This window comes from Pseudophryne corroboree, chromosome 7 (assembly GCF_028390025.1).
Source record: "Pseudophryne corroboree isolate aPseCor3 chromosome 7, aPseCor3.hap2, whole genome shotgun sequence".
Lineage (NCBI taxonomy): Eukaryota > Metazoa > Chordata > Amphibia > Anura > Myobatrachidae > Pseudophryne > Pseudophryne corroboree.
Genome location: NC_086450.1, coordinates 114470866 through 114496397, shown reverse-complemented (window position 1 = coordinate 114496397; position 25532 = coordinate 114470866). Strand labels below are relative to the sequence as shown.

The following is a 25532-nucleotide window of genomic DNA, read 5'->3' as shown; positions in this document are numbered from 1 at the left end:
CTCAGGACATCCCAGACCATTGATTGGATCACCAATGCTTTCTCCACCGGTAGAAACACCCGCTGCACTTCTGTGTCGAGAATCATCCCCAGGAAGGGCAGTCTCCTTGTCGGCTCCAAATGAGACTTTGGAAGGTTCAGGATCCACCCATGATCCTTGAGCAGCTGAGTTGAGAGAGCAATACTCTGCAACAGCCTCTCCCTGGAAGATGCCTTTATAAGTAGATCGTCCAGATATGGAATTATGTTCACTCCCTGCTTGCGGAGGAGCATCATCTCTGCCATGACCTTGGTGAACACCCTCGGTGCAGTGGAGAGGCCAAATGGCAACGTCTGGAACTGATAGTGGCAATCTTGTAGTGCAAACTGTAGGTAAGCCTGACGAGGCTGCCAGATCAGAATGTGAAGGTACGCATCCTTGATATCCAGGGACACTAGGAATTCCCCCTCCTCCAGACCGGAGATCACCACTCTCAGAGACTCCATCTTGAATTTGAATACCCTCAAGTAGGGGTTCAATTACTTTAGGTTCAATATAGGCATTACCGAACCGTCTGGTTTCGGTACCGCAAACAGGTTTGAGTAATAACCCTTGTGTGTTAGGAGAGGTGGAACTGGAACAATGACATTTGTTTGTGCCAATTTTTGAATGGCTTCCTGTAGGATAGCACTTTCTGTCAGCGAAGCTGGTAAGCCTGATTTAAAGAATCTTTGAGGCGTGAGTTCCTGAAACTCCAGTCTGTACCCCTGGGCAACAATATCTTTGACCCAGGGGTCTAGGAACGATGATGCCCAGACGTGACAGAAATCTTTTAGTCTCGCTACCACCTGCCCTATCTCCAGGCTGGGAGGTCCACCATCATGCTGAAGATTTTGAGGAAGCAGAACCTGGTTTCTGTTCCTGGGAACCTATTGGTGCAGGTTTTCTGGATTTTCCCCAACCTCCTTTAAAGAAGGTGGGGGGACCTTTGGACGTTTTAAATTTTGCGGTCCGAAAGGACTGCAGTGTAGGCGTAGGATAAGATTTCCGAGCTGGTGCAGCTGCGGATGGAAGAAAAGTCGACTTATCCGCAGTCACCGTGGATATCCACGCATCCAGTGCGTCCCCAAACAGGGCCTGACCTGTGAAGGGTAGGCTCTCCACAGTCTTCTTGGATTCCGAATCTGCAGTCCATTGGCGTAGCCAGAGTCCTCTGGGTGCCGAGACTGCTATGGATGTAGAGCTCGCATTAAGCACCCCAATGTCCTTCATGGCATCCACCATGAAACCTGCCGAATCCTGTATGTGACGTAAGAACAAGTCAATGTCACTCCTATCCATAGTATCTAAGTCTTCCGGTAATGTTCCTGACCACTTTACTATGGCTCTAGAAATCCATGCACAAGCAATAGGGGGTCTTAGGGCCCCACCCTTAGCAGTGTATAGTGATTTGAGCGTAGTCTCAATCTTACAGTCAGCCAGCTCCTTTAAGGAGGTTGAATCAGGTACAGGTAAAACAACCTTTTTAGACAACCTAGATACAGAAGCGTCCACTATAGGTGGGTTTTCCCACTTCTTTCTGTCCTCTTCAGGGAAAGGGAAAGCAATGAGAATTCTTTTAGGGATCTGGAATTTTTTCTCTGTGTTTTCCCAGGATTGTCAAACAAGGAGTTTAACTCCTTAGAAGCAGGGAAGGTAAGCAAGGATTTCTTATTTACGGTAAAATAGGACTCCTCCTGTTCAGGTACCTTCTCAGTAATGTGCAAACCATCCCTAATGGCTTCAATCATCAGTTGCACCCCTTTAGCAAGGGATGCATCCCCCCCTTCCTGCATATCCCCCTCACCGTCCCTTGTATCAGAGTCGGTATCCGTGTCAGCTTGCATTATCTGAGCAAGTGTATGTTTCTGTGGGTATGTAGGTGGGTTTTTAGACAAAGCAGTGGGAGCTGAATACATCATATCTTCCACAGATTTTCTCAGTATGCGATATCCTTGTTGAAATATGGGACATCATTCCCCTTAATGAATCCACCCATGGGGGTTCAGATTCAGAAGGCTGAGAAAGTATATTGCAGTTTTGAGTACATGGAATAGACTCCCCAGGAGAAGATAAACACTCTGCAGCACAGGACACAAAATCTTTAGACATTATAATGTGAGATATGCATACTTACACACACACAGGAAAATGTCAGACACAGTTTCCCCCAGAGTACCTTCAGAGAGTCACAGAGTATGAGGAACCAGCCACACCGCGCCCTTTCAGGCTGTTATTAAGCTAACAGTCCTGCGCTGACTAACTATCCTTAATTGGGTAGCTAGTATACTTATTACACTCTTTCCCCCTTAATCTATAACCCCCTGGTACCGCAGAGGTGCTGGAGTTATGTGGAGGGACAGCATTTCCCTGTCAGCGTCTTGTGTGGAGATCTGCAGGGAGGAAATGGCGCTGGTGAGCCGTTGGATCCGCTCTGAAGGGAAGCCCCGCCCCCTGCAATGGAGCGCAGCTTCCCGCACTTTGTTATTTATACTGGCCTGAGGTATTAGTGTTATCAGTGGAATTAGCCCGTTAACTATGTGACCAGTGTAGGCTTTAATCGCGCTGGCTCAGGACGCCCCTCAGTAGCTCCTACATACAGTGCATGTTGCTGAGCCTTCACAGAGCGCAGCCGTCAGAGCTGCGCTCTCACCCTTGTGCTGCCTGTCATATCCGCCGGCGACCCGCTAACCGGGATGCCGGTGCTGTACTCACCACCTTCTATCTTCTGGCTCTGTTAGGGGGTGGTGGACGTGCTGCGGAAGTGAGCGGTCGGCCTTGTGGGCTAGCGATCAGCACCCTCAGGAGCTCAGTGTCCTGTCAGCGGAGTAGAGAACCATTAACTGTCTATTAAGTTGGTTCCCTACTCCACTTCCCTAAGTCCCACGAAGCTGGGAGACTGTTGCCAGCAGCCTCCCTGTAAAATAACAAACTCTAGAAAATAATAAATCTAAGAAAACTTCTAGGAGCTCCCCTAGCTGTGACCGGCTCCTCCGGGCACATTTTCTAAACTGAGTTTGGTAGGAGGGGCATAGAGGGAGGGGCCAGCCCACACTATTAAACTCTTAAAGTGCCAGTGGCTCCTAGTGGACCCGTCTATACCCTATGGTACTAATTGGAACCCCAGCATCCTCTAGGACGTAAGAGAAATAACATTTGTAGAGAGAGTTAGATTTGGGTGGGTTATATTGTTTCTGTGCAGGGTAAATACTGGCTGCTTTATTTTTACACTGCAATTTAGATTTCAGTTTGAACACACCCCACCCAAATCTAACTTTCTCTCTGCCTGCACATGTTATATCTGGCCTCCCCCCTGCACTGCACATGGGGGGTAATTCAGATCTGATCACTGGGCAGCTTTTTTTGTAGCCCTGCAATCAGACAGTCACCGCCTACAGGGGGAGTGGGTTTTCGCTGTGCAGGTGTGCGTTCGCATGTGTAGGAGAGCTGCACAAACTTACTCATCCGCTGAGATCACATCAGGCTGATTGGGACCAGATTTGACGTCAGACACCCTCCCTGAAAACAATTGATCCCGCCTGTGTTTTCCCTGACACTCCCAGAAAATGGTCAGTTGCCACCCACAAATGGCCTCTTCATGTCAATCTCCTTGCGATCGCACCTGCAAATTGATTTTTTGGACCATCCTGTCGCAGGGCGTTGATGCCCATTGCAGCGGTGCATACGCATGCGCAGATCAGATCTGAATTACCCCCATGGTTTTGCCCATTAGCTAACAAATTTGCTGCTGCGATCAGGTCTGAATTAGGCCCAAAGTCCCTTTAAAGTAGTTCTTTATTAAAAGTATAGAAGGAAAAGCAATAAGTGAGCCGATACACTTGCATTATATAATTAGGATACATGGGGGTAAATTTACTAAGATGGGAGTTCTATTTAAGATGGGATGTTGCCCATAGCAACCAATCAGCTTCTACTTCTCATTTATCTAGCACCTTCTAGAAGATAATACCTGGAATCTGATTGGTTGCTATGGGCAACATCCCATCTTAAATAGAACTCCCATCTTAGTAAATTTACCCCATGGTCTAAATCAGAGGCATGTATTATTTGTCTCACCAGTCATTTAGCTGCAAACCCCAGCATACCGTATTTGACAGAGGTTGGCAGTGAATGCTTGGTACCACAGGTATTAATGTTCTGTGGTACCAGCCTTACTATGAATCCACAGCAGGATTAGAACCTGTCAGTGACAGTACATGGAGGAAAACTGAGATAGATATATTGTATAATCTTCTAGGTATGCAGCAATCCCCCAGACACAGTGATAGTTAGGAGAAAATTAGATTCTTCAAGAGAAAATTATTCACAGCTAGACAATTATATGGTATTATGTTTTTACATGTCACAGTAGTTATCTGTGTCATATAACTTGGATTTTATAGTTCCCCTATAGTAATATATCACTATAATATTCAGAACTATAACTTCAGCTGATGTTATAAATAGTGTCTGAATGCCAGGTTTCTTCCTACTTGATTATCTAATTGAGTGCATTGAAGCTACAGGGTAAATATCTGTCATGTTATTATTCTGTAAAACTTCCACAATGTACTGTATCTAGTTGCTGTAGGATAAAATCCTGTCAGCAGAATAAGATTCTCCGTACAATATATACAGTAAAAGGGGATGCTGCCGGGATCCCGGTGTCGGCAGCCGACATACCATACCCAACCCCAGTAAAAGTATATGTTGTTAATATATAATAATTAATTAGTTATACACTGTTGCACTGTAATTGAGATATAAGCTCTTTCCGGCCTCAATGGGCCCATACATCAGGCATCAGGGCAATTCCCTGTTCTCCCGATGCCTGGGTGATCAACAAAATTCAGTTTATTGGACAATCTCGAATCCCTGATTCCGATCCAAAAATGATCAGAATCGTTGAGTCTCTCTCGAGTTATTGAAGCTGCTGGTCTTTGCTGATCCCCCGAGAAAGCACTGTTCATCAGTGTCCACTCACTGACATTCCAGATAGGCATCAGGGAAGCTAGGTAGCTACTAGAGCAATGCTGGGCCGATTTGCCAGTTCATAATGATAAATAGCCTTCATCGCTCAGTGTGTATGGGTGATTGCGTGCTCACACTGGTCGCTAGCGGCAGTCGCTGGTCGTCCCTGCTGCACGTCAAACCTAGCAATATTGTGCACATTGCCTAGTGTGTATGGCAAACTGGGCGACATACGATATGTTGGTCCAATTTGACGTCACCTTCATGCCACTCAAGTTTACATTTCAAGGGGATCATAACGATGGTTGTTTAGTGTGTGCATGAACAACGATAAATCGTATGCGTCCAAGCGATACGATATATCATTAGGTCATTAGCAAGATTGCAGTGTGTGTACGCTCAATATCGCTTGAACTGGCATTAAGAGAAATTGTCAGCAGAGTCGGAACCAGTGTGTACCCATTTATAGATTTATGGCCCCCATTATTCAATCACACAGTCTTCTGTACTGAAGGCAGAGGCGGATTGGCCATAGGGTCCACAGGGAAGATTCCCGGTGGGCCGACGCACCCGCGGGGCCTGTTTTGTTTGAGTACATGTGGTCCTATTTATAATGAATAAGATGCCAAACAATTTGCATATATGAAAATGACTTTGCCACTTAGCCTGTGATTGCAGATGATCTAGTGTATGCTCTGTCTGCCTGCTTGGCTGACATATAAGATTGAGTGAATAGTGATTGGGATACAGTTGGTGTAATAAGCAAGAAAATATATCTTTCTAAAGAATTATATACCGTATATACTCGAGTATAAGCCGACTTTTTCAGCACCTTTTTTTGTGCTGAAAAAGCCACTTCGGCTTATACTCGAGTGAGTATTTAGGAGGGACACGGAGGGCACAGCGCGCGGCTCTCCTGTGTCCCTCCTGCGTCTCCGGCGGCAGCGGCGTGTGTGTGTTAAAGGAAGTGCACGAACCGGCACTTCCTTTAACACACACACGCCGCTGCCGCCGGAGACGCAGGAGGGACACAGGAGAGCCGCGCGCTGTGCCCTCCGTGTCCCTCCTTCAGAAGACAGCGCGGGAGCGACGGATGGGTAAGTAACTTGCACTGTGGGGCATATCTGGCACTGTGGGGCATATCTGGCACAGTGGGGCATATCTGGCAGCATGAGGGCATATCTGGCACTGTGGGGCATATCTGGCAGCATGAGGGCATATCTGGCACTGGGGCATATCTGGCACATCTGGCACTGTGGGGCATAGCTGGAAGCATGAGGGCATATCTGGCACTGTGGGGCATATCTGGCATTGTGGGGCATATCTGGCAGCATGAGGGCATATCTGGCACTGTGGGGCATATCTGGCACATCTGGCACTGTGGGGCATATCTGGCAGCATGAGGGCATATCTGGCACATCTGGCATTGTGAAGCATATCTGGCAGCATGAGGGCATATCTGGCACTGTGGGGCATATCTGGCACATCTGGCACTGTGGGGCATATCTGGCAGCATGAGGGCATATCTGGCATTGTGGGGCATATCTGGCAGCCTGAGGGCATATCTGGCACTGTGGGCATATCTGGCAGCCTGAGGGCATATCTGGCACTGTGGGGCATATCTGGCAGCATGAGGGCATATCTGGCACTGTGGGGGCATATCTGGCAGTATGAGGGCTGTGTACGGCTAGAGCTGCATTTCCCACCCTAGGCTTATACTCGAGTCAATAAGTTTTCCCAGGTTTTTGTTGTAAAATTAGGTGCCTTGGCTTATATTCGGGTCGACTTATACTCGAGTATATACGGTAGTTTCCTAAATTCTAAAGGTGTATCATATAATGTGCTCATAATATCTGGAAAGTCTTGTTGCTGCCATGGCCCATGGCTAGACCTTACACCTCTGGTGCTGCCCATGTGGGGCCACTAGTACAATTTTTTCCAGGGCCGCTTTTTGTTCCCAATCCGCCCCTGACTGAAGGAATGAGCCTGTCGGTGTCTGCAAGGGTAATTCTCACAAGTTCAATCACAGTTATTAGTAATAGGTGCAAAAAGAAACATTTTGGGGCACTGCAAGGTCTGTGCCTATCAGTCCCTACATAATACAGCCACATATGAAATAATAAATGGATCACTTATACAAACTTATTTTCCACTGGATGGTACCTCTTTAAATAATAGTTTAGAAATACTGCACAAAAGCAGTCCTCATCTAGAGGAAATCAGCAATGTTAAGAGTGCATAAGCAAACGGCAGCCGATGCGTTTTGCTAATGTACTTTGTCAAGGCAAACTCAAAAGTCTGAACACAAGACATTAGCAATAAGTTCTTCAACCGTATCCTTTACCTTTATATTTTGCTGACCATTGTTTACAGTGTCTATTATAGACACTTATTACTGATAATAAAAGTTATATTTTAACACAAATAACACCAGCCTAATCAGTAACATGGGTTTATAATATTGACCCTTACATATTAATTCCCTTGATCTAAGTGCACCTACAGTATAGTTCAACTTCACATGTCCCAGCCCCTCTATATTCTTTGTATAAATTTATTGAAGTGGACAGTGGCACTTCGCTTTGAAAGTAACATATTACTGATGTATACACACATCTCAAGATAATGATAAATATATGATTTAGGATAAAAAAGATAATTCTCACCAAAAGATACTGCTTATTAGCATCAACATGGTGATTTCATTGCTGGACCACTATCCTCTAATCCCTCTAACATAGTTCCACAACACGTGGAGAGCCACAGGTTGCACGGGCCGAAACAGGAGTCAAAGAGGATTCCATACACGGTATGGGTGTTAAAACTGCTTTACCAGATGCTATATTACATATTTGATACCCTTACACACAAATGCAGCCTGATATATAGATCTACATATATACTGCCTTTGTGCAATCTACATTCTATTGTATATTGTACAGGTCCCACCTAAGTTCTGGTGGCCATAAGTGATAAAACAGTTTCCAATTTACTAAAATAGAACACATTTTTTGATTCATCACTTTTGGCTAGGGAAATTCAAGGCAATCTTCCACTGGAGTCATTAGAGGATATTTAATTATACTGTATGTCAATTAAGCAATAACATGGTTGGTCCCAGACATATAGGGCCTAATTCAGACCTGATCGTAGCACAAATTTGTTAGCAATGGGCAAAACCATGTGCACTGCAGGGGGGGCAGATATAACATGTGCAGAGAGAGCTAGATTTGGGTGGGTTATATTGTTTCTGTGCAGGGTAAATACCGGCTGCTTTATTTTTACACTGCAATTTAGATTTCAGTTTTAACACACTCCACCCAAATCTAACTCTCTCTGCACATGTTATATTTGCCTCCCCTGCGGTGCACATCTGCTAACAAATTTGCTGCTACGATCAGGTCTGACTTATAGGCCCTACACACTGGCCGATTTTCTGAAAGATATGAACGATCTCGTTCATAAATGAACGAGAACTCGTTCATATCTTTCAGTGTGGAGACTCCAGCGATGAACGATGCGCGTCCCCGCGCTCGTTCATCGCTGGTCTCCCGTCGGCTGTGCATGCAGGCCAATATGGACGATCTCGTCCATATTTGCCTGCACTTCAATGCAGCCGCGTGACGGGGGGAGTGAAGAAACTTCACTCCCCCCGTCACTGCCCCCCCGCCGCCGGGTCGCTCGTCGGCCGTATCGGCCGTCGGGCACTTCGGCGGCGCATCGTGATATGTGTAGGGCCCTTTAGGCCCATAGTGTATGTTTTAAAATAAAGCTCGCTGTACATACAACTGCTTATTTCCATATGTTTTACTGAACAATCACTGACATCATGATGATCTTTGCCATTTTTTCTTTTTCCCATCCCTGTCCTTTCTAAATGTGCAGCAAATAGCTTCCGCAGTTATGACAGGAGAGCCCCCGTGATGACCACTACTGGTGCATCTGCTGATGGCCATCTCTACCTGCGGGACTTGATTAATAAGTATCATCTTTAAATCTTTTTCTCCATTTGATAAATATACTCTTCAAATTTACTGTCATGTCTGAACATGATAAAATCAGATCATGTACAGGCATTGTGCTCCATTTGTGGCTACACATCAGAAATATACAGCATTATAAACAAGTAACAGAGACATAAGGATACAGAGTGATGTAACGCTAGAAATAAATGCATGAACACTCACTGAGATCTATTCCCTCAGGGTCCCAGTGATAATCCAGGGCCTGGATATGCTGCTGATTTTCAATATAATCAGAGTATATTTCAGATGACATGTTGTATCTTCTTATTCGCACACTGTCCGGCAACAGCAGTAACGGGGAGATGCCTGTAACATTATGATACACAATAATGCATGTACTCTTCTATGTATGGATGTGCTTACTGTTATTATCCTGTATATATATATACACATCTCCATGATATCACGCAGTGCTGAAAGTTTATACAGTAATCAGGATCAGTAGCAGGAACCACTGATAGAGCAACCATTGGCAACTTGCCTTTTGGAGCAGCTGCCAGTGATGTGGCAGGGTTGTAGACATGAATCAGTAACTGTGGTGAAAGCTGCTACCACACATGATGGCAGCACACATTGCACAAAGTAGGATATTAGTTGCCCACTGGTGATCCATTCATCAGAGCACCTACAAAAAGGTGAGTCTTGAGTCTTCTGACACTGAGAGCGAAGGATCATTCCGTAACCTATGGACTTGCCACTCGGTGTGTGTACTAAAGGTGTGTGGGGGAAGGAGGGGAGGGGGGGGGGGTTGCACACAGGATTTACCGTATCATCACAATTCTCATTAAAAGAAAATACAGAAAACTGTGATTTCTTTATGTTTTTCATACTTTCCATATCAGCAACATTTATAAATTGTCTACGCAGGAGACATGGAACATGGAGCTTCCCAAATTTATTAAGCGCTGAAAATGCACTTTTTGTGAGATTGCTGGCGATCTTTCTTAATTATATACATCTTCCTTCATTTACTCTTATGGGGGGCATTTATCGAAGAGAGATAAAATTGTGAGAGATAAAGTACCAGCCAAGCAGCTTCTGCCTTACATGTTACATGCTGTGTTTGAAAAATTACAGTTAGGAGCTGATTGGTTGGTACTTTATCTCTCACAAGTTTATCTCTTTTTTAAAGCTTTGGTAAATACCCCCCTAAGTGTTACTTAAACTCTATTAATTAAATAATACTTTTATGGATATCCTGGCAAGTAACAAATTAAAGCACTAATACCCTAACGTTAACTGATGATCAACTTGCTATTATAACAATGACTAATAATGAAGTGGCTGTACTGTATGATAATAATCGATAATAAAATGGCTGTATGAGCATGCACTAGTTGACACATGCAAACAATGATGATAATATAGTGACGTTTTTCACATTTGGGAGAGACTGACCTGCAGTGGTTCAGAAGCTTCTCAAGACCGGACTAAGACATTTAACGTTATACTTTAATATGACGTTGTATTCTAAATATTTTTAACATACTGAAATTTTTTGCTCTTTTTATTTTCTAGCTGAGCATTTTCATCATCATGACATGTCTTTACAGGAACCTCGGATCCCATCAAACACAATTTCCATAAACAAATATTTCCGCAAACCCCTTATCTAAGAAAATTTACTGTGACTGCATTTAAGTGGCAACATGAATGCGGACAGAAGAAGAGCGTAGCAGATGTTAAAATGCATCGCTAGGAAAGGTTAATTTTACCTGTTTCATCGAAACTACAAGTAATGGAAAATAAAAATATTTTAGGAAACATAGGGGCAGTTGTTTTACCCTGGAGGAGGCATAAGGAAGTGATAAACCAGTGATAAGTGCAAGGTGATAAACACACCAGCCAATCAGATCCTGTTAATTTACATATTGGAGCTGGTTGGCTGGTGCATTTATCACTGGTTTATCACTTCCTTATGCCTGCTCCAGGTTAATACATCTGCCCCCATTGTTTGTGCAGTAACAGCTCGGGTGATTGTAAAGGTCTGTTGTAATCAGTAGCCATGTAGCACCTACTCCGACGCACACGGCTAATGATGACTACTGCTTTAAACATGAGCCAGAAAATGGTTTCTGTATAAAAGAATGTTAATGAGCTGGGAAGACTGATCCGTGTCAATGTCTTCATTATATTGTCACTTAACCATTGATCAATTTGCTGTCTCTTATAGTCATAGATTGCTGAAAAATACAGTATATATCAGCAGAGTAACCCAAAGTAATGTTAGTTATATTTCCAGTAATTAATGCTGCAGTATCCTATATACATTGTGCATACCATCAGCGGCACACTGCTTTCCATCTTGGTCTCCAACAGATCGAAATCCTTCAGTGCAGAAGCATTCATAGCTTCCCTTGGTATTCTTACAGTCTTGTGGACATGTTCCATATAATTCACACTCATCAATATCTAAACACAAAAGGACAGTAAGGTTTGTAAATAATAGATTGCATATATTTCCTGTAACAGTAGCACCTGACAAAGGTTTGGAAGACTTTTCATCTTTCTGATCCTTTCCTTTTTGCTGAATATGTGAGCGGGTATAAGATAATAGGATAATGTACTTCATTCATCAAGAGCAGTAATTTAGTTCTCTCTCTGTAATCAATATACAAATGATCACTTATGACTTACCAATACAGGAATTTCGATCAGTTTCACTGGCTTTATATCCTGGTCGGCAGGAACAAATAAATCCACCACCAGCTAAGTCAGTGCAATTGTGCTCACAGATATTTTCACCACAGTGTCGTCCAGATCCTATGTCTAATTAGGAGTAAAACAGATTAAACATATAATTTCTGATGGAGTAACTTGGTTAAATCAACTTAACTGGCAGGGAGCTGTACTGATGCAGCTCAAACACAAGCACACCATCGGAAAACATGATTAACTAAAACACAGGAACATAGTAATTCCTGTGTTTTAGTCCGATTTAAAAAAGCACTGGTGTCTGATCAATATCACCCGTGTTTGATCTCGGTCAAACACGGGGGAAATACAAATCTTAGTAGATATACCCCTAACAGACTAATCAGTGCTCTGAACATATGACAAGAGCTGAATTCAGCACTATACACAAGCAGTATACATATGAAGCGCTGAATGTCCTCATTCTCCAGGCATTAGAACCGCCCTTTAGAGAAGCACCTCTTCCTGTTTGTGTGGATGTTTATTTTAAAGCGGCATCTGTTCATGTGTATTTTATCAATATTAGTAGTGATGTATTTTCCATAATGGACATATATGTACATGTTACGGAATCATTACTCAAGGGGCAACATAGAAATAGATTTATATAAATTGCATTTACCTTTCTCTTCTATTTATATTTTTCTTAATAAAAGAGGATGCTATACTAGAGAGAGATGTACAGTATGAGAACAGGACCTGATTCATGCTTGGAAGTAAAGCAAAAAAAAGTACTGTAAGTAAATTTGTGTCTGGACCTAATCCAGATCTGATCGTAGCAGCAAATTTGTTGGGTAAAACCATGTGCACTGCAGGGGAGGCAGATATAACTTGTGCAGAGAGAGTTAGATTTGGGTGGGTTATATTGTTTCTGTGCAGGGTAAATACTGGCTGCTTTATTTTTACACTGCAATTTAGATTTCAGTTTAAACACACCCGACCCAAATCTAACTCTCTCTGCACATGTTATATCTGCCCCCCCCCGGCAGTGCACATGGGGGCCGATTCAGACCTGATCGCTATGCTGCATTTTCTCACAGCCTGCGATCAGATCTGAAATGCGCATGCGTATGCAATGTGCAGGCGCGACGGTCCGCAGTAACGGGGTTCGCCGGTCAGCGATGGGATGGTGCAAAAATTCAGAACGCACCAGCGATCGCAAGGAGATTGACAGGAAGAGGGCGTTTGTGGGTGGCAACTGACCATTTTAAAGGAGTGTCCGGGAAAACGCAGGAGGGACCAGGCGTTTGGAGGGAGGGTTTCTGACGTCAGCTCCAGCCCCGATCATCGCAGCGGCTGAGTAAGTCCTGGGCTGAGCAAAAACTTATGTTTGTGCAGGTCTGCTACACATGCGATCGATCACCTGCACACATACCATACCCTCCCCCTGTAGGCGGTGACTACCTGATCACAGGGATGCAAAAAACGCACCCTAGCATTCAGGTCTGAATTACCCCCATGGTTTTGTACATTGCCCAAAAACACACCCTTGCGATCAGGTCTGAATTACCCCCATGGTTTTGCCCATTGCCCATGTTTCCATGCAAAGGGAGGAAATACATTTATATTGTTTCTGTGCAGGGTAAATACTGGCTGCTTTTGCATGTGGTCCACAAATGTTAGACAGCTGCAATTTAGATTTCAGTTTGTACACTACCCATCCAAATCTAAATCTCTCTGCACATGTTACATCTGCCCATACTTTTCTACTCTTCCGGAAAGGCAGTGAGACTCCCGAAAATAGGGTGGTGCTCACAGCGGGTTGGGTATGCATTACTGGCACTGGGGATCCCGGCGGTCAGCATACCGACCTCGGGATCCAGGCAGAATGCTGGCAGGGGCAGGGGTGAGCACAACGAAGCCCCTTGTGGGCTCGCTGCGTTCGCCACGCTTCGGTCATGGTGGCGAGCTGCATTCGCCACAGGTTCTATTCCCACTCTATGGGTGTTGTGGACACCCACGAGTGGGAATAGTCCCTGCTAGGTGGCATGCCGACTGTCGGGATTCAGATGGGGACGGGGACGGGATGTAGCCGTCGGTGTTGTGACCGGTGGTCTCCTGACTGCCGGTCACATAACTACATCCTCTCACGGCCCCCTGGAAAGGTGGCATGTCTCCCGCACCTCCATCCAGCTACTTGCACCCCCACCCCTTCGGTTGTCTACTTATAGAGCAAAAGTGAGTGGTCCGAGGGGGCCCGATAACGTGATTTGTGCTGAATTACATTACTGTATCCCCATCTTCTGCTCTGCAATGTCTGTTTTCTTGGCACTGTATAGCGAGGGCGTAGCCCTGATGATTCAATCGTGCCCTCACGCCCCGCAAACTGCCTACTTTTGCGCCCGCCACACCTCGTATGCGCTGATCGGTCTGCCCCCTCAGCAAAATCGGCAAATATGCATCTGCCCCACCTGCAGTGCAGCATGGTTTTGCCCAGTTGTTTGTTTTTTTTTGCTTTATCTACAAACATGAATCAGAACACAGTTCTGCAGCAGGGTACTAATGCGTCCTAGGCCGGCTCCAACGCCCCTCACATATGATGTCATGGCAGAAAGTTGATCATTGGGTCTTCTGATGACTTAAAGTCACGCATGTCCATTATGGACATGTATAACTTTAAGGTTCTGATTAGAGTTGAAGTCAGTCATAAATTGCTTGGGCATTTTGTGCAAGAAACTAAATGTGTATTTTCACCTGTAGGCAAAGACATACACTTTTCTGTGGCCCTACCAACCCTGTCCATACGCTTGGGTTTAAAGCCATCACCATTACTTGACGTGTACTTCCACCAGCCCTATCCTTGATGCAAGAGATCTGTCTGAGAATAAATAAATGTATGCTTCCTGCCAGCTCTGCAGAGCCCGAAATTAAGTGAGACACCATCTCTATAAGTATGCTCCATTACGGCCCTTCTGTAGTGAGGTGCCTGAGATGTGTACAACTCTGGACTTCCCGTAGCTGTGTATGCTGGGCTTTGGAGCATGTACAGTGATAGGCAAACTGAACAATGAGGTTCTTATAGATGTAATTAGAAAAAATATATACTTACAACACCCAATTTCATCAGAACTGTCCCCGCAATCATCATAGTTATCACAGACATAGTGATGAGGGATGCAGTAAGAGTTGCCACACTTGTACTCCTCCTCTTTGCATGGTCTAGGAGTGGGTGGCCTGCCTGGAAAAACAAGACAATATTCCACATTCATCATTTTTCCAATGTTGGAAATTATTATATTAAACCATAAACATACTCAGCATTACATCATTAGTGGTAACTAACAAAATGAGTAAATTAATTTATTGCAAGGTGGAAACAAAAACAGGTAGTACGTTTGGTACTTCAGCTTTTATCTGTTTTTGTGTGTGTTTTTCAAAATGGACATAAATACGATCTATTTAAAAATGAATTATTTATATAGTTGCCATTATTATAATGTACATACAAGAATTGTCATTCACATCAATCCTTGCTCCATCGGAGTTTACAGTCTAAGGGGACTGTTTATTAAAGTATATTTGTGGAATAGCTCCGATATCTGCTACAGTCCCTCTATATCTGACAGCAGCCGCAGCCCAATAAGTTACTTTATATGGGATTGTTATGTATTCGACAGGTTGACCCCAGGCACCAACGCCATCTCCAGATGGCATTTCCTTATAGCAGCCAACCTCCGTTTGCACATGCGCAGTAGCACAGCTAATGGCGCAAAAGAGGAAGTAATATGATCACAATGTGATCACAGTACTTCTCAGTGATCATCGAGCCCGTCCATATAGTATACGATCAGTATGGGATCACTACTGATGAATAAATCGTAGTGTACACAGCAATCTTTACTTTCTTCATAGAATTTTGACAAACTATAGTCTTAAAATCATTAAATGTAATACATATACTGCACAACCTACAGTAAATACAATGGTCGGTATCCTAATAGCCGCTGTAAAACATCTTTCGCAGTTATTCCTGATGTTTCACCTATTATTATTTTTTTAACAGGCTATCCTATTAGATCACTTGTAAAAAATGCCTTTTCTCCCAAAAACACACAGGTTCAGTGAAACCTAAGTATTTTCGTGAGAAACAGACTCATTTTCGCTTGAAACGGGGCTGTTTCCGGGATTTGGTTTCGCCTGGCCAAGGCAGGTGAAACAAAATCCCTGATAAGCCATGCCTCGCACCGGTTTATCAGGACTAATAGGATAGCTCCCGGTGAGACCTTTAGCTGCGGTAATTTACCGCGGCTAATAGGATACCGCCAATGTCATTTTAGCGTTTTAAACAATACACGGTGGAGCAGAGCAGGTGGCGGTGGCTGTTTTAGTAAGGTTGATGATGGGGAACAAACAGGGCAAAATACTTTCCCCCATGCTTGATCAACCAATCCCTCCATGTAGATCACTAATTTCTAAGTGCGCTTCTATCTATATTTTGCTCACCTGTCAAAAACAGAACAGAGGAGAGGAATAATTAACTAATACGCATCCGTGTGCATATAGCCTAACCCTGCTCAGTTGATCAAATATGTTAACCTTGTATTGATAGGTAATAGGCAAAACATAGGAGGAAGTATTCTATCAGATCCTGGGCCAGCTTCCTCTACATGTAACAGGAAGAAGGAAGTCTACATGGGAAAAAGCATGGAGCCCTGCATACGTTACTCTCTCCTAAGGGGTAGATTTACCAAGCCTTCTGAAGTGGACAAGAGGAGGTGTGGCTCATATCAACCAATAATTTCATAATAATGGAAATAATAATTCTAGCTATAATTTTATACAATGTACTAGCTAAATTACATCTAGAATCTTAGTGGTTGATAGGGGCAACATATCCACTTATCCTTTTACAAAGGTTTCATGAATATTACTCCAACTATTGCAGAAAGCACTATGTAGTAAGGCAATCTTAGCGGGACACTTTAGGTATGAGATGTACTACCAAAGGTTTCTACATACATTGAAATCTTTATTGTAAGTTTATCAATCACAAGTAGTATGAAATCATTACTGAGCTGCTCATAGCAGGCAACTACGCTTCAACAACAACGGCGGAAACATGTTTTATACAGATAAGATCTTAAAACACTTACAGTGTTCTTCTGTCTCATCGCTTCCATCGCCACAGTCATTCACTTTGTTGCAGATCTCATGTCTGTAGATGCAGCGGTTGTTGTCACATCGGAATCGAAACAGAGGATCGCAAGGGATGTCCACTGTGAAATATATACCCAACACTCAGGACACAGAACGACGCATCTATTAGTCACCGGTAATGGTGATCACACAATACGTGGAGTCACAACTTACAGCAAAGGTTTAGCTCTTCATCAGAATCATCCCCACAGTCATTATCGCCATCGCACCTGAAGTATGGTAGGATGCAGATATGATTCTTACACTCAAACATGGACGGGGCACAGTATGTACCGTTTGGATAGCGCGTTGCTGAGGATGACAGACACTGAGACATTATTCCTTCTGAAGTTGTATGATGCTATATGAATATCTAAATAAATGACCATATCCATGTGTCTCAAATTTAAATAGAAACCAAATTAACAGTGTTAGACAAATAATAAAGACAAAGGAGGTGTCCGGTGCACTGTCGGTCTGAGGCATAAAGGGCCCACGGGGAAATGCAATAGTAGGGGCCCATGTTTAGAGGTGGCCAGTCTCCTGAAGGGGTGTGGCCAGCCGCCACATTGGTTTGCCTAACCATGAGAGAGTGCATGGGCTGGTCTCCTTGATAAATATATATAGTAAATACTGCTAACGCATGCATGATAATGTATCAGAGTAATACACCATAGTCCTGTGCAGTATAAGGTAACATGTATAATGTACAATTCAAGTGCACAGTCTGGAACCTGATCCATAGTGGAGAGGAAGGGGCCCCCCAGACAGTGGGGCCCACTGATGGTTTCCTCTGTACCCCTGAGGGCCAGTCCAACCCTGGTCCGGTTTGCACAATGAAAAATACTATAAACATCTGCATTATCGGTAATGCTTCAACAGTGCTCTACTAAAGCACACAACTCAGCCAGTGGTGTAACTAGAGGCACGGAAGCCCCCGGCAAACTCGCAAGGTGGGCCTCCCATTTGATTTCTACAAACAATTAGTTATACATGTTTCATAATATCCAAGTCCTTTCTGTATCATGCACATTAGAAACATGTGTGGCACTTCGGCAAGACAATGTCAAAGCTTTGTAAGTATATTGCCTCCGCTGACCCTGTTGCTAGTCGTTATCAATGGCGGCTGCTGCCCCTGGGTTGCAGCACAGACCACACATACTGTAGCATGGGGAGGGTTTAAAACATATAAACATCCTTTAATGTTGCATATGACATATGTGACAGCTGCCTGACCCCTGGGATTGGCAGCGCTGTGTGTCAGAGCTGCAGCTGCACTTTGGATGCAGCACTAAGATTCTCCTTCCCGTATAAGCCCACTCCAGACTCCCATTGGCTAGTTATACTGGAGTCTGGGGGCGGCTTATACAGAAAGGAAAAGCTGAGTGCAGACGTGTCCCGAGTGCAGTGGCGGCTCTGATACACACATCGCTGCTGATCCCCAGGGCCATTGTATCATTTTAATAAAAGTCACAACTCTTATTGAACTGAATAGTAACTTAATAGTACCTTGTACACAGAGATGAATTGCCAAATCATGTATTTAGTCTACAGTATTAGGTGACTAATTTTGGGTTGGGCCCCTTCACCTCCTGGGCCCCTGGACATTTGCTAGTCTAGCTACTCTGTAGTTATGCCACTAAACTCAACAATAATATAAGGATGGAATTTAACATTTTCATTTTATTAATGTGCAGGGACTAAAGGCAAATGTTACACTCTAATAACTTTTTATCCAAATTCTCAAACTATGTAATTGAATTATAGAGGCTCCATCTCCAGAATGTCCACTTTTTACCAAATATGCATCCTCAACGACTGCTACTTCGAATGTATTAAACAAGCCTCTAAATCTGCAGAATATGTACAGTAAGAAAAAAAATCATGTGGGAATTACATCTGGTTACTGTTATCATTCAGGGTGCTGGGGGACAAAAAAAATGCCTTTTTTCTCTTACTTAGAAATACCCCTCTCTTTCAAGCACCTGAATAATATCACTAAACTAATTGAGCATCTGCCACACTATATAGAATATGTACAGTGTAAGGGGCTGAATCTTATGTGCAGCATCTCAACAGAACATGGCTTGTCCAATCAGCTCAGACCTTACACAAATTGTTAGTCTTTATAGGACTATGCATGTGGACAGTTGCAATCAGAAAAACAGACACAATACAGTACAGGCAGCATTGTCATACCCCTTTCACACCGCCAATGCCATATCCCACCCAGGAATTGGAAACAGGTCCTTCCCAGGTGGGATCCAGCATTGGACCTCAACAGCTGGCTTATCGACCCGGCAATATGCCGCCCGGTTGCCATAGCGGCGGGGGCGGAGCCGGTTGCGGGGGCAGTGCTGGGATATGAGCTCATCTCCGCCTCTCCCTATTGTAGTGAAAGGGTCCCGGGTCGCATCGATCCAGGAACCCGTTCACGCTGCCACTGGTGCAGTATTCAACCCGGAAATAACATTGCTTTATTCCCGGGTTGAATTACCGGGTCAATCAACCCAGGAATTCGACCATGGCCCTTTCACACTGCACACCGACCTGTGCCAACCTGGCAATATGCCGGGTCCATACCGGGTTATTTGTGTGGTGTGTAAGGGGTAGTTGTCTGCACACCTCTATGGAGTGTGAGGGAAAAATAGGTTATGGTTTTGGCCACGAAGTGCCGGCTTATCATCTGTTCGTCAGTAACTGAATTGCCCCGACAGTCAGTACTGAGTGCTTAGGAAGAACAAGAGGTGGGTGCCAGCTAAAAGAAGTAGCGCATGGAGAGCCTTTACTGCTTAATTAGTTTGGGGTTTGGACTATTTTTTCCCAAACAAGTAGACACTATATTTTCCCACCATAATGCCCGCCTCCACTTGCCAACGATATATTAAAACCTCAAGGGGCCCTAGGCATTACACTTTTTTGGGCTCTCCCACCCTTCTAATTAAAAAAGAACACAGAAAAAAAATATGTTAGACTTAATCTAGTCACCTAAATGCTCAGTATGACATAGGCCTAGATTGTTGTAATATGCATAATCCAGCTCTGCCACTAGCCATATCACTGTTATACAGAACATCCACCTAGTCACATCTATTTATCACAGATCTCCTTAGTTCCGTCCTCCTGATAATTTGCATATTGAGCCGTGAATGTTACAAACGACTCCACTTTTAGAATAAATAATAATTTATACTCATTTATATAAAAATGAGTATATCATTCACGTGAATGTTCTAACCCAATGGCATTCTGCTATTCCTTCAGGACTGAATTACATGACATTGTTTGACATTTTGTAAAAGCGAAATTGCTACAGTTAATCAGTATTTGGTTATGGCTATGCTTGCAGGCTTTTTGGAAAGATATTTGTGTATTTGGGAAAGTGCTTTGCTATATTACCTGTAATCAGCTTATGAGAAAGGCTGTAAGGAAGGACGGTGCACTGTCTAATTTAACAACATGGATTTGAATTTTAGAAGATCTCTGAATAGCATCTAACTGCTCTCCTGTCAAATAATGCCTAAACCTCACAAGCCTGCTGTGTACAGTATAAAAAGTGACTGATCACATTTATTAAATGAGTCTGAATAATGAGGAACCAGCATTGTCATACAACCAATTTAATTTTAATGCATGCATTCATTTTATGTCTAGAATGATTGCTTAAGCAATCATGCCATCATGTTGATTATAGAACATTCTTTACTGAATTAATTGGGTGGAAGAATGTCTTACAATTGTAATTATATCCGATTCATCAATTTTATACCGTGCAGCATGACAAAATTTAAATTATATGTTTTATTTTATTTTATTAACCTATTAAATTAAGCTCTTAATTAGATATCTGTATTAGTAATAGGCTGAGGTTTAATGTCTCCAGTTCAGATAACTTTAAAAAGAAGTTTTCCAAAAAGGAGAAGATAATTTTACAATGCAAAATGTGTCTATTTTGCAGAATCTTTCTTCATAATACTCTTTGTTTCATTCGCATATACTTAAAATTAACAATAGAAATGCAATATTACGTAAATTTTTCAATGAAAACATTGGTTGGTGCGTAGATTTGTGTGCACCTTAATAGAGTCATGTGATGTCACATGACATGAGTCAGTTGACGTATAGGGCCCAAATAGCTAAATGTTTTATGTATTCAAAATTACGACAAAGGTAAACCTTGCTTTGTAAATACGGCTTTTTACTGTCTGCTCATCGGCCTCCATATCGTCCCGTTACACATTGACTCTGTGTACCCAGCTGGGTGTAAATTATTCCTAATAAAAGTGCACACACAGAGTGTATTTCTGCCCATATGTATAGCTTAATATGCGTTTCATTCTGCAATAGCAGCATATGCGACTGTTTTATGCTATAGTAGGAACACATCACAGACAATTAAGACCCACTTGCACCCACGTTATAAACTGTTTACTTTACGTTCAACAAAGGCATTTACTATTACATAGCAATTGCTGGTAAAAGCTTTCTAATAAAGCAGCAACAGTCCAAATCTTGTGTGGTTTCGGTATGAATGGTCGACAGTGTTAAGGTCGACAGTCATTAGGTCAACCACTATTGGTCGACACTGACATGGACAAATGGTCGACAAATGAAAATGGTTGACACATGAAAAGTCAACACATGAAAAGGTCAACATGGATATTTAAACTGTTTTTGGTGTAATTTTTTTTCCGTAACATGACCAGGAACCCCAATTAGTGTACCACGTCCCCTTGCATGGCTCGCATCGCTCGCCATGCTTCGGGCAAGGTGCCACGCTCTGCTACCGCTGCGCTTGGCACAGGTTACTATTCCCAATCGTTCATGTGTCGACCTTTCATGTGTCGACCATTTTTCATGTGTTGTCTATGTCTGCCATGTCAATGTCGACCAACAGTGGTCGACCTAATGAGTGTCGACCATCTGAACGGATACCGTTTTGTGTACCCTACGAAAAATAAAAGTTTAAAAACACTTTGAAAAGTATGCCTGAGCACCGAAGCATCAATCAGTGTAAGCCAATCACAAGCAGCCTGTTAGTAACAGCTTCCATCACCATCCAGTATTTGTACCTGCCCTGGACCACCTGCAAATCATGCAGCTTTCTCTGTTGTACATGGGCCTTTCTCTTACGTCCTAGAGGATGCTGGGGACTCCGTAAGGACCATGGGGATAGACGGGCTCCGCAGGAGACATGGGCACTTTAAGAAAGAACTTTAGGTATGGGTGTGCACTGGCTCCTCCCTCTATGCCCCTCCTCCAGACCTCAGTTTACTACTGTGCCCAGAGGAGACTGGGTGCATTACAGGGAGCTCTCCTGAGTTTCCTGAAAGAAAGTATATTTGTTAGGTTTTTTATTTTCAGGGAGCCTGCTGGCAACAGACTCCCTGCATCGAGGGACTGAGGGGAGAGGAACAGACCTGCTTTAATGTTAGGCTCTTAGGCTACTGGACACCATTAGCTCCAGAGGGATCGGTACGCAGGTCTCACCCTCGCCGTCCGTCCCAGAGCTGCGCCGCCGTCCTCCTCGCAGAGCCGGAAGATAGAAGCCGGGTGAGTATGAGAAGAAAGAAGACTTCAGAGGCAGCAGAAGACTTCAGATCTTCACTGAGGTAACGCACAGCAGTAAAGCTGTGCGCCATTGCTCCCACACAGCACACACAAACGGCAGTCACTGTAAGGGTGCAGGGTGCAGGGTGGGCGCCCTGGGCAGCGATAAAACCTCTTTTTCTGGCAAATGTGTATATATACAGCTGGGCACTGTATATATAAAGAGCCCCAGCCAGGTTTTTTCGATGTCTGAGCAGGACAGAAGCCTGCCGCCGAGGGGGCAGGGCTTCTTCCGCAGCACTCACCAGCGCCATTTTCTCCACAGCACAGAGCTGAGAGGAAGCTCCCCGGACTCTCCCCTGCTTATCCACGGTGAAAGAGGGTTCTAAAGAAGGGAAGGGGCACATAATTGGCGCAATATACAGATTACAGAGCTATCTGGGTAAACATATTGTGTGTGTTTTCCTGGGTCATTAGCGCTGGGTGTGTGCTGGCATATTCTCTCTCTGTCTCTCCAAAGGGCCTTGTGGGGGAACTGTCTTCAGATAAGAGGATTCCCTGTGTGTGTGGTGTGTCGGTACGCGTGTGTCGACATGTCTGAGGTAGAAGGCTCTCCTAGGGAGGAGGTGGACCAAATGAATGCGGTGTCTCCGTCGACAACGCCGACACCTGACTGGTTGGATATGTGGAATGTTTTAAGTGCTAATGTGAATTTATTGCACAAAAGATTAGACAAAGCTGAGGCTAGGGAACAGCCAGGGAGTCAACCCATGTCTGTCCCTATGTCGCAGGGACCTTCGGGGTCTCAAAAGCGCCCACTATCCCAAATAGTAGACACTGATACCGACACGGATTCTGACTCCAGTGTCGACTACGATGATGCAAAATTACAGCCAAAATTGGCTAAATGTATTCGATATATGATTATTGCAATAAAAGATGTTTTGCATATCACAGAGGAACCCCCTGTCCCCGACACGAGGGTACACATGTATAAGGGGAAGAAACCTGAGGTAACCTTTCCCCCTTCTCATGAGCTGAACGAGTTGTGTGAAAAAGCGTGGGAATCTCCAGACAAAAAACTGCAGATTCCCAAAAGGATTCTTATGGTGTATCCTTTCCCGACAAAGGACAGGATACGGTGGGAATCCTCCCCTAGGGTGGACATAGCGTTGACACGCTTATCCAAAAAGGTAGCGCTGCCATCCCAAGATACGGCTACCCTAAGGGATCCTGCTGATCGCAAGCAGGAGGTTATTTTGAAGTCCATTTACACACATTCTGGTACTTTACTCAGACCGGCTATTGCGTCGGCTTGGGTTTGTAGCGCGGTAGCAGCGTGGACAGATACCTTATCAGCGGAGATTGAGACCCTGGATAAGGATACCATCTTATTGACCCTAGGACATATAAAAGATGCTGTCTTATATATGAGAGATGCTCAAAGAGACATTGCTTTACTGGGTTCTAGAGTCAACGCTATGTCGATTTCTGCTAGACGAGTCTTATGGACCCGGCAATGGACAGGTGATGCCGACTCAAAAAGGCATATGGAGGTTTTACCTAACAAGGGTGAGGAATTGTTTGGAGAAGGTCTCTCGGACCTGGTCTCCACGGCTACAGCTGGTAAATCCAATTTTTTGCCTTATATTCCCTCACAGCCTAAGAAAGCACCACATTATCAAATGCAGTCCTTTCGGTCACAGAGAAACAAGAAAGTACGAGGTGCGTCCTTTCTTGCCAGAGGTAAGGGCAGAGGAAAGAAGCTGCACAACACAGCTAGTTCCCTGGAACAGAAGTCCTCCCCGGCCTCTACAAAATCCACCACATGACGCTGGGGCTCCGCTACGGGAGTCCGCCCCAGTGGGGGCACGTCTTCGACTTTTCAGCCACATCTGGGTTCACTCACAGGTGGATCCCTGGGCAATAGAAATTGTTTCTCAGGGTTACAAGCTGGAATTCGAAGAGGTGCCTCCTTGCCGGTTTTTCAAATCGGCCCTGCCGGCTTCTCCCCCAGAAAGGGAGTTAGTGTTAAATGCAATTCACAAATTGTATCTTCAACAGGTGGTGGTCAAGGTTCCCCTACTTCAACAAGGGAGGGGATATTACTCAACCCTGTTTGTAGTCCCGAAACCGGACGGTTCGGTCAGACCCATTTTAAATTTAAAATCCCTGAACCTATACTTGAAAAGGTTCAAGTTCAAGATGGAATCGCTCAGAGCGGTCATCGCCAGCCTGGAAGGGGGGGATTTTATGGTATCCCTGGACATCAAGAATGCATACCTTCATGTTCCCATATATCCACCTCATCAGGCGTACCTGAGATTTGCGGTACAGGATTGTCATTACCAATTTCAGACGTTGCCGTTTGGGCTTTCCACGGCCCCGAGGATTTTCCCCAAGGTAATGGCGGAAATGATGGTGCTCCTGCGCAAGCAGGGTGTCACAATTATCCCGTACTTGGACGATCTCCTCATAAAAGCGAGATCAAGAGAGCAGTTGCTGAGCAGCGTGTCACTTTCACTGAAAGTGTTACAGCAACACGGCTGGATTCTCAATATCTCGAAGTCGCAGCTGGTTCCTACGACTCGTCTGACCTTCTTGGGCATGAATCTGGATATGGACCAGAAAAGGGTTTATCTTCTGATAGAAAAGGCTCAGGAACTCATGACCCTGGTCAGGAACCTATTGAAGCCAAAACAGGTGTCAGTGCATCACTGCACTCGGGTCCTGGGAAAGATGGTGGCATTGTACGAGGCCATTCCCTTTCGGCAGGTTCCATGCGAGAACCTTCCAATGGGACCTTCTGGACAAGTGGTCCGGGTCACATCTACAGATTCATCAGTTGATCGCCCTGTCCCCCAGGGCCAGGGTATCTCTCCTGTGGTGGCTACAGAGTGCTCACCTTCTCGAGGGCCGCAGGTTCGGCATTCAGGACTGGGTTCTGGTGACCATGGACGCGAGCCTCCGAGGTTGGGGAGCAGTCACACAGGGAAGAAACTTCCAAGGACTTTGGACAAGTCAAGAGACTTGTCTTCACATCAACGTCCTGGAGCTGAGGGCCATATACAACGCCCTTCGTCAAGCGGAGACCTTACTTCGCGACCTACCAGTTCTGATTCAGTCAGACAACATCAC

The 25532-nt window shown here is 44.4% G+C and overlaps 1 protein-coding gene across 1 annotated transcript in view; it reads right to left on the bottom strand.

Moving 5' to 3' along the window:
* LRP2 (LDL receptor related protein 2) overlaps positions 1–25532 on the bottom strand; it is a 449269-nt gene that overhangs the window by 83894 nt on the left and 339843 nt on the right. Inside the window, exons 63-68 of the mRNA XM_063932587.1 lie at positions 17019–17156; positions 16802–16924; positions 14758–14886; positions 11652–11783; positions 11295–11426; positions 9177–9320 (exon numbers count right to left, since the gene is read on the bottom strand). Coding sequence (XP_063788657.1) covers positions 9177–9320; positions 11295–11426; positions 11652–11783; positions 14758–14886; positions 16802–16924; positions 17019–17156 — 798 coding nt within the window. The remainder of the gene's footprint in view (positions 1–9176; positions 9321–11294; positions 11427–11651; positions 11784–14757; positions 14887–16801; positions 16925–17018; positions 17157–25532) is intronic.